Genomic DNA, 10,097 nt, shown 5'->3' on the forward strand with positions numbered 1-10,097 from the left:
CGTACAGCTTTGCATTTAATGTTATACGCTTTTGTCAACTACCTCGAGCCTTGTTCACGCTGTGTCTACTGACGTAGCCTTTAGTAGCTTTAACGTTCCTTTTGTCAGTCAGCGTAGTCTGCCACGTGTACTTCCTTCTGATCTGATGTTTGTGAATACGACGTTTGAATATCATCAGAGTCAAACAGCTTGGTGCAAAGCATCTTCTGATCTTCTGACCTTGAAGTGCTTCTGAGCGTGATACCATCTTCTGATCTTCAGTGCTCCTGATCTCATGTTCTTCTGATGCTTCCATAGACCCATGTTCTGATTCTGCTTCGACCATCTTCTGATGTCTTGCCAGACCATGTTCTGATGTTGCATGCTGAACCATTCGAGACACATCTTCTGAGCGCTGAATTATGCGTACTCTTTATATATTTCCTGAAAGGGAAATTGCATTGGATTAGAGTACCATATTATCTTAAGCAAAATTCATATTATTGTTATCATCAAAACTAAGATAATTGATAAGAACAAATCTTGTTCTAACAAGACTATAATCCTAAAGGATTCACGAAACGACATGTGAGAGAAAATACTTTAGGGTCTTGTCTGTTCATTGTTATTTGTGATCCATTCTTGCATCATGTGGATGCTTAAATTGCACTAAGTTTGAGTTGTAATTTGTGAATCACTCATAAGCTTTTAAGCAAGAGTGGATTCTGTTTAATTGGAAGAGTGTCTTACGTTCATTATCACTGTTGTGTGATTGAGGGGAAGTGAAATGGGTCTCATATCTAGAATTTCTTAGAAAGAAATAGCACATGTAGTGATTAGGTGATTTGTAAAACCAGAGCTTGTTTATAACTTCAAACTAATACTATTATAGTGGATTTCCTTCTTACCTTGGATGCCCCTAAATGTATGGACGTTGCACCGAACTGGGTTAACAACTGAACTGTGTTATTCACTTTCTGTATCTTTAAAATTGTTTATTGCTCTGTCTGTTGTTACAATGTCTTAACATTGCGCTCGATGTTGCGTTTCTCATCCTGGTGTTGTGACATCGTATACAACATCTTTTTTGTTGTGGCGGAATTTCATCTTTTACTATGTCTATTTTTACAAAAAAGGGGAGCCTAGATAAGGTTTTCCTTGATGTGGGGGAATCGTCGCTTTGGGGTCTTACTACCCCTTGTGAAGATAACATAATATATATGCAGCGAGTACGGTAAATATACCATCCCTCTGTATGAGTATCTCTTTTTGAACTTGGGTGTTTGTCTGCCCTTTACCTCTTTTGAGTTTAATATTTTTAACTATTTGATAGTGGCTCCTTCACAATTTCATCCATTGGATTGGACATTCTTAAGCTATCATTCACATTTGAATACACATAAAATTAAATAAAAACTAAAGATATTAATAAAGGACTATAATTAGTATTAAATTCTTAATCAAATAACATATATGTGTGACCAAGTTTAAAAAATTACAAGTATTTGGATACATAACCAATCCCCTACATAATTTAAAGAACCTCAATTTGAGAATTTAAACTGTTTTTTTTTTTTTCTATATGAAATCCTTAAGTTAGAAACTAAAAACAAAATGAAATTAGAAAATATTCAAAGAACAAACTATATCATATGGTTAGCCCACATAGTACAAATAGCCAATGATATGGTGAGAAAAATTCCTATCTTCTTCAACACCACATCAAAACCTTTTCCATTTTTGATACCAACAAACCAATCTTTTTCTTTCTCATTCCAAATGATTTTCTTCATGCTATTAGCTCCATAGCAATACTTCTTTTTGACACACTTTGATTTTGGTTTCATTTCTTCAACTTGCTCCTTCAAATAAACACAAAGCACCAAAAAAAGTGCAAACATAAACACAATGGCACTTGCTATTGTCTTTGAGGGTTTCTTCATGTACTCCATCAAATTGGCCTTAATTTTCCTTAAGAGAGAGTAACCTTGTTTGTTTGGTATCATCAATGTCTTTGCTTTCTCTATGAATTTTGTGTTTTCCATAATTGGATTGAGTTGAACTTTGATTGTTTGTGAAGGTGTTAGCTTGTGAAAGAATGTGTCTGCTACTTGACGTGTAGCAACAAACATTCCATGACTAACTTTTGTTGTTTCCTCAACAACTTCATAGCTTGTAGAATTTGAATAATCAATGGTACCATCATCTATGAAATTCTCATTAGGGTTATCATTATCATTGATAAACTCCATTGAGAAATTATCAATGTCAGTGTCATTGATTTCTTTGTTCATGTTTTGTTGCTCAGATTCCACTGCAAAAACAAAAGCTATTGTTAACAATTCTAGTCCTTCAAAACAAATATATAAAGTTGAGAAAAACATCGTAGCACCGACACATCTGAAAAAAAAAAAAGTATTAATGCAACATGATACATTGTGATTATCACTATTGACATGTGTCAGTGTCATGTCCCGAGTCTGTGTGCATTGATGATTCAGGAAAAAATCGAGTACGTATTACATGACCAAGGTGATTATATAAAGTAATCATAATTAATAATAATACCTTGCACCTCATTCTCTTTCCTATTTGTGTGGAAGCTTGAAATATCTTCAATTGGAACAACCTTTTGATGCTCTTCCATAAAACTCTGACAAATTATTTAAATAATCATATGATAAAGTAAAGTGTTAATTTATTATATATATTAGGGTTCTAGGCTAGCATATTGTAAATCCATTGAATTGTGACTATTAAATAAAATATTAGAACTATAGCATACCTTTTCTAAATCATTGCTTGACATTCCAACCCATCTTAAATTCTCAACCATCCTTTCTGTCTTGAATTCATCATCAAGACTCCCAATCTCTATTGATCTTGTGTTTGGATCTTCCCATGCTTTGTCATCAAATCTCATGGAGTTCATCATATTATCACTCATATGATTGTAGTTATTATTATTGCCAACCATAAAAGTAAAATCATTATCATGTTCATGATGAGTACCATAGTTTTCATTGCCACCAAATGTATGTGAGTAGTTTGATTGGTTAATCAATTCCTGAGAAGCTTGAGCTACAGATAGAATTTCCTGCAAGATATCTGTGTCATTTCTGGTTCCACACATGGAACCGGAGGCAAAGTGTGTCGTTTTGTGATCAGAAATACCAACTTGAGGGAAGTCTTGCACCTCCAAGGGTGGCATGGTAAACCTATGTTGCATCCTTGCACACTCTAGTGCAATATCCACCTACAAAAATAATTCATATAGATTTGTAAGTGGATAATGAAATATATAGAACGATCAAGATTATAAAGAAATAGAAGGTAAACAGATCGTAATCATTTCATAGATTACATCTGAAGGTTTTCGCACGTGATGTTTACATTAGTACATTAGGAGAAAATACAAAGAAATTGTAGTACCTTTGATGGAGGGTAATTCGGAGTGGATCCATAATTGGGAACCGATGAAGAAGATGTTGGAAGATTGAGTAAATCTTCTGATACAAACTGTGTCCAAATCCCATTATTGTCCCTTGTGATATCTCCACCATTGTTGCTAAAAGTATTAGCCCCATTTAGGGTTTGGGTTGAGTTGGTATCCCATGGCATCAAATAATTTGAGCTCTCTAAAACTTCATCTCTCCCTTCAGAATATAACTCAATGCTTGATGATTGATCACTTGTCATATGATTTGCATGCATGGTCACATTATTAACATACTGCTCCCCAACTTTTGGAACAATCACTGTACTCTTCTTGAATATTCGGCATAGCGCATATGCATCCTATAATCAAAACCGAAAAAAATAAGGTGCGTCCGTGCATAATACAGATAATTCGGTTGGTGAGTTGAGAGATATCGAAGAATTATATTAATTAATCAGAGGTTTTGAGTTCAAACCTGCAATCCTGAAGAAGGATTGTCGCATTCTCTTTCATCAAGACGATACTCATGCATAACCCAACCGGTACGAGATCCATGAGGAGCTCTTCCTCTATAGTAAACTAGGGTTTTCTTCATTCCAACAGCGCGAGTCTGTGAATTCACCTTCCGATCTTTCCCGGTTGCTTTCCAATATCCAGATTTCGTAGCTCTATTTGTTCTTGATCCATTCGGATACTTCCTGTCTCGTGGACTGAAAAAATACCATTCCAAATCTTTTCCTGGTAGCAATGACTTCCCTATAACAATCACAATACTTTTCAGAAACACCTCTTATTATATATCTATATATTTGCATGTTTGAAAAAGCTCAAAATTGCACTAATATAGAGAAAAAAACGATATGCATGTATCTTTAATTTGTTGACTGTTTTTTGACTTGGGAATCCAACTAATTTTCTTATTACTACACAGGGCTTTAAAAAACAGGTGTAGTCACGTAAAGACTTTCGCGATTTAGATCGATACAGATGTTGTGATCTTGATTGCAGTTTATTTATCATAAAAATGATGAGTAACGGTATCGGTATCAACATCTTCTGAAATTGTTTTGTCTCTGTCGTTTCCGTGATAACCGACTTTTTTGAAACCTTATGTACCTTGATGTTCACAACAGTAACCTATAGTTGAAGGACCATTAACCCTACAACGTTAAGTACACCCCTAAATATTTTATACCAAAGTAAAGAAAATATACTTGACCAATAAAGCAAGCATGTGTTTTTTCGTATATCATTGAATAAAGATCACAATTCAGAAGAAGCTAAATCGTGTCTAAAGAAATGTGCCTCCACTTTTTTTAGATTCTTTTAATTTGTTTTCACTGTAAAAAGCACTTCTGATCATTCAAAGCCACATTAACCAATAATGATTTCACCAATCAAAACAAAATGAAAAAAGCTGTTTCAGATCATATACATCCAAACATATCATAATAATCATCAAAATAATATTACACAATATATGTAAGTGTAAGATTATACCTGGCAAGTCCCATGGTTCACACTTGTAGAGATCAACTTCAGGAATGATTTCCAATTCGATTCGACGGCCATTAATCTTTCTTTTGAGGTAATAAGAAACAAGTTCTTCATCTGTGGGATGGAACCTAAATCCAGGAGGCAATGAAACAGGTGCCATTATATAATCTAATAACTCACCAAATTACTATATGCACCCCCTCTTTATTTGAATAAATTGATAACAAAGAGTATAGAAATATCTACAAAAAAAACTCTATAGCTGCCACAAAAACTTCACAATAATTCCTCAGTCAAACCCTGCCAAAAAACAAACCAAAATTAAATCAAAACCTGATTAATTAATTAATTACCATGATAATCATAAGCATGACTACATAAATATAGAAAATTATTAGAGAGAAAAAAAATGAGGACCTTAGTGAAGGAGAAAGAAGATGCTAAGGGAGAAACTGGGAGAGAAAAACTGAGAGAGAATGTTGAGGGCCAATGAGGAGAGGGAGGGTGGAATGTTGTGGTTGCTTGGGGTTTTGATAAAGAGGACAAAAAGAGAGAGAAAGATTGGAAAAACAAAAAAGCATACTTGAATGTTGTGTCCACCTCTATGTTTCTTTTCTTTTTCAACTTTGAATTCTACTTTTCATTTGTTTTTTCGATCAATTAGATATTCCTTATATCTTAGGTTTCAAGCTTGAATTAAATCATTATTATTTATTACTATATAGTATTAAAAATATAAAACTTGATCTCGATCTTCTCCTTTGATATTGGAATTAATATTGATGCTATGCTTCATGATTGTTCTTTCGTGTGATCTACATTGCCATGCATGCATGGATGCATTTCACACTTGTTTTTGGATTAAGAATATTACATTAACGTGCATGAGGAAATAAGTTCCTTAGGCAACATATAGCTTAATTTGGCGGCTGTTAATTGACCCTTTCACATTACTTTTTGCATGTTGCCAACTTGATGATATATTCATTCAATCTCTTGAGAGCTTTTTCAGCTTCTAGTTATAATTAAGTACTTTTTCTTTTGTGTAGTTTGTTTATGACTGAAAATGATGTAATGAGGGACCCATGTGGGACCAGCTTTTGCCACGTGAAGTAAATAAAGCATCCACGTGGCATGGTGGGATCACTTGTAAGTTATCTCATCCTTTTCCTGTCTAATGCAAAGTTCTTCTTCCCTCATTATCTCCATTCTCATATGTCATGCTTTCCCTTTCATCAATCCATCTTTTTGTGCTTTTCTCCTTTTTGAGTTTATGCCCTATTTCAACTCTCTATTTTTTTATGTAATAAATAAGTTGTTCATTTCAAAGGTTAAGACTGTCATATTGAACGAGATTTTGCTTGAATAGATATACAAAATGAGAGTAATTTTTTTTTATCTTAGACATTTTTCAAAATAATTATAATGAGATTTTTGATGAACTAACTAACACGTGACATTAAATATGATAAAAACATGAACATGTTTCTATGAATGAAGAAAATCTTTACTTTACAATATTTTTTAAACTTAGGTTAAGATTTATCTAAATTTTCAGGCCCGAAAATATCATTTTACTATTTTTTATAATTATAACAGTTTCTATTTTTTATTTTGTTTATTTATTTATTTTATTTTGCTTTGGATTAAACGTCTATTAGGATTTTTTTTGTTTTATGTATTTAAAGACTTTTGGCATGGCCATAAGAATTATCTTTCATTATAATAAAATTCAAAGTTTTCTTTTCTCTTTCTGATGATTCTAGAGCTTATCTGACAAATTTTGCGCTTGCAACCCTGTGTTTTATTCTAGGTTTAGAACTTGCTATTTCTTCGGTGCTTCTGACTGCATTAATATGATGACATTTATAACAGTAATATTATTACACATTAAAATAAGACGAGAGGTTACCTCTGTTGTCGGTCATATGAGAAGTTGCCTCACTGTCCATATACTATTGATCATCAGAAGTAGAGATGGAGAAAGTGTGCATAGCAGTCTGGATGTATGTCGGGGCATAGTATTGTGGTGCTTGTTTACTAGTGGAAGTCGATGGAGCATATATTATATGGGCTTGTTGAGGTCTAGGGCCAAGTATGTCATATTGTTGTTGTGGCACACCTACTATCGGATAGGGACATGGGGAAGTTCCCCATGGTATGCCCACGCCTACCGTTGATAGGAAGATGAAAACCACTATTGCTGTTGCGGCTAAGAGCGACCTCCACCTCGACCATTGTATCTTCCCTTCCCACGACCGCCGCATCCATTGTTCCGACCACCGCAAATACTATTGTTGTGGCCGTTGTTACTATTGTTGCGGTTATGACCTGCGGAGGCGTAAGTTTCATCTGGAGAGGATAGGAAAGCAAAGTTCTTGGTTGAACTTGCTTCCTTCTTAGCCTTGGCTATTTCCTCTAGGATGATCATGGAACGAGCTTTATAGAAAAGGGGGGACAAAAACTTTGTGACGAATATGCAATCCGACCGTGGCATACACATTAATGAAGTCAGATATGAGTTGAAGCATGAGCCTTTAATTTGACATGGGAGCACCGACATTAGAGAGTTGACCGGATAGTAATTTTAGATGTTGATAGTAGGTATAAGCATAAGAAAATTGTTCCATACGAGCATTAGAAAACTCTTGCTTTAAGTAGAAAGCCCTAGAATTTTTGTTGTCATAAAAGATATTGAAAATTGGTTACATACTTGTTCCACAGTTGAATCACGCTCGATATAGGTGTGAAGAAGATCATCCAATATAGTAACATAAATCCATTGAAGGATAACAACATCTAGACGTAGTCAAAGGTGAGGGTCAATGGTTTTTAGTTCAGGAGAGGATGCAATCAGTGGTTTTGTGATGTTTGAGAAGGAGAAAGCAGGGTGGATAAGAGATGGTGTTACTATCGTGGTGGCAGACTGAAGCAAGGAGGTCAAGTTTTTGGTTGGAGAGGAAGAGGATGTATAGCCTTCGGCCATGGTGAGAAAGAAGGAAAATGACGCGGTTAGGATTTAGAGGGAGAAGGCGACACAGTTAGAGTTAGGTATTAGGTATCAATAAGCAAGGCCTCTAATTCTTACAACATGAATAGCTAGATTGATTGATCAAGTAAATGTGTGTTATACTTTACCGTGTATGGTATTTAGAGAAAGATATCATATTAACCACAGGTATCATGACTTAAAACAAATGTTCCAACATTCGACTATTAAGGTTGGTCGTGTTATGAAAAAAATAGGCAAGACTCCATTTCATTGGGAGAGCAGTGCAACTAATCCAAAAAATAAAGGAGAAAATGTCTTGGTACTATTTTTATTTCCCAATCTTACATGATGATATTTTATTTTATTTTTCAGTCTCATTTTTAGTAAGTGAATGCATCATTTATATGGATGTATTGCAATACTTCCATGAGTCTATAACCAACAAATGTCTTAGGCCTAATCAGAAGGAGATAAAAATGATTGATGTTCAAACTGACCAAACTTACAAATGCATCATTCGTACAACTAAAAGGAACAAACCTGAAAGGCACAAGAATGAAAAGTTCATTGGACTGGGTTGGTATGAATTTTTCAATAAAAATAACCTTTTTTATGGGGATGTTTTTTCTTTCAGAATGCGTCACTTTTCAAATGTCATGTATGTTAATCTGGGGAGGAAGTGAGAATGGTGTGGTCTGGTGTTGAAGTTCATATCGGTTTTTGGTTTGAGGATAGTATTCTATCTGTCGTAGTGTGCTTTTTTGGATTTCAACTTTAGTTGTCTCAATATTATTTTTGGATCTTTTATTTTAGTTATATGTATTAAAGTTTGACAACTTTTTAATTATCTTTTTGTTTATTGTAGTTTAATATAATTTCTGGTATGTTGAATTTATCGAAAGTCATCAAAGAGTTGCAATGGAATTCCATTTATGAATATGTCAGCAATCTAAAAGTGAGAGGGAATATGGAGAAAATGTGCTTGACCGCAAGCAAGTTTCTCACACACGAAATGTATATCCATTTCAATATGCTTAGTGCGTTGATGTTGAACTATATATCAAATTAGCTTTTGTGATAGGACAACATAGTTCTAAGAGTAAGCTTGTTAGAACAAGAATTGGTTCTGCATTCAATCTTTAAGTTTGATTATAACAATGCATATATTTGTGTGAAACAATTTATACTCTAATAGTTTCTTAAGTGTGCGGATTCACTATTTTGATTGATTAGGATTATTGTCAAAATACTCATCAGAACCAGCACCATCACATCAGAAGAAATATTCATCTCAATTATAAAGAGACAAAAATAATTCTGAAGAATGTTGAACAACTCATCAGAAAAGGAGCTACAAACATTCTGAGGCAAAGCAATTATTCAGATACAAGAATGCAGTTCAGAAACGCTTGATGCTTTCAGTTTAGACATCAGAATGCGTCGTTCAGATAGGTTGTTGCTCTTGACTCTAAAGACCTCTTTCTGTTTTTGAAGGATTCTCTCTCTTGGAATGTCTGCGTCACTTGATCTCCTCAACAAATGGTCTACTTCAGAAAGGAAGTAAATTACAAATGAAGGACGATCAGAAACTTGCAAAAGAAGCAACATGGTACAAAAGTACATCACCTTTTCTAATTTTGCAGAACGCGGTGTACGATTGTGCCGTTTGTGTGCTCACTGTTCTCCATGGCTTTTTGGAGCCGTTGCATCTAGGAAAGCGTCAACTTGTCTTCTTCAACGGTCATATAATCATGTGAATATATATATATATATATATATATATATATATATATATATATATATATATATATATGAGACACTCTCTCTTGAAGAAAAAATCGAACAATGAACGACCTTAAACGCTATTCAAGCTATATTTTCAAACTCAATAAATCAACTTCAAATAGAAAAGGAGAAAAAGCGAGAAAGAAAGTTCTTAGAGAAACTGCACTAAACTCTCCATTGTGAGAAATCTAGTTGCTAAGAATCTGTAAGAACACAAGAGTTGTTGCTTGTAAATTGTGTTAACCTCTAAGCTAAATTGTTTGATGTTTCAATATGTATTTTAGAAGCAATATCTTGTAAACATTCATTTGTAAATATTTTGAGATTTGTTTTTTTCAAGTGACTAGGTTGTTAGTCTGTATACTTGGGAGGGCTAAGGTGTCTTTCTAGATTCTTAGAGGTTGT

The 10,097-nt window shown here is 34.1% G+C and overlaps 1 protein-coding gene across 1 annotated transcript; it reads right to left on the bottom strand.

The window, feature by feature from the left end:
• Positions 1 to 1,527: 1,527 nt before the first annotated feature.
• On the bottom strand, positions 1,528 to 5,501 carry LOC131622052 (NAC domain-containing protein 86-like). The gene is made up of 7 exons (XM_058893096.1): positions 5,333 to 5,501; positions 4,919 to 5,215; positions 3,894 to 4,174; positions 3,412 to 3,777; positions 2,765 to 3,235; positions 2,548 to 2,632; positions 1,528 to 2,293 (listed from the first exon to the last, which is right to left on the bottom strand). The coding sequence occupies exons 2-7, from the start codon at positions 5,073 to 5,075 to the stop codon at positions 1,623 to 1,625; spliced, it is 2,031 nt and encodes a 676-aa protein (XP_058749079.1). The 5' UTR covers positions 5,076 to 5,215; positions 5,333 to 5,501; the 3' UTR covers positions 1,528 to 1,622.
• Positions 5,502 to 10,097: the final 4,596 nt, after the last annotated feature.

Source organism: Vicia villosa, unplaced genomic scaffold (assembly GCF_029867415.1).
Source record: "Vicia villosa cultivar HV-30 ecotype Madison, WI unplaced genomic scaffold, Vvil1.0 ctg.000024F_1_1, whole genome shotgun sequence".
In the NCBI taxonomy this organism is placed as follows: domain Eukaryota; kingdom Viridiplantae; phylum Streptophyta; class Magnoliopsida; order Fabales; family Fabaceae; genus Vicia; species Vicia villosa.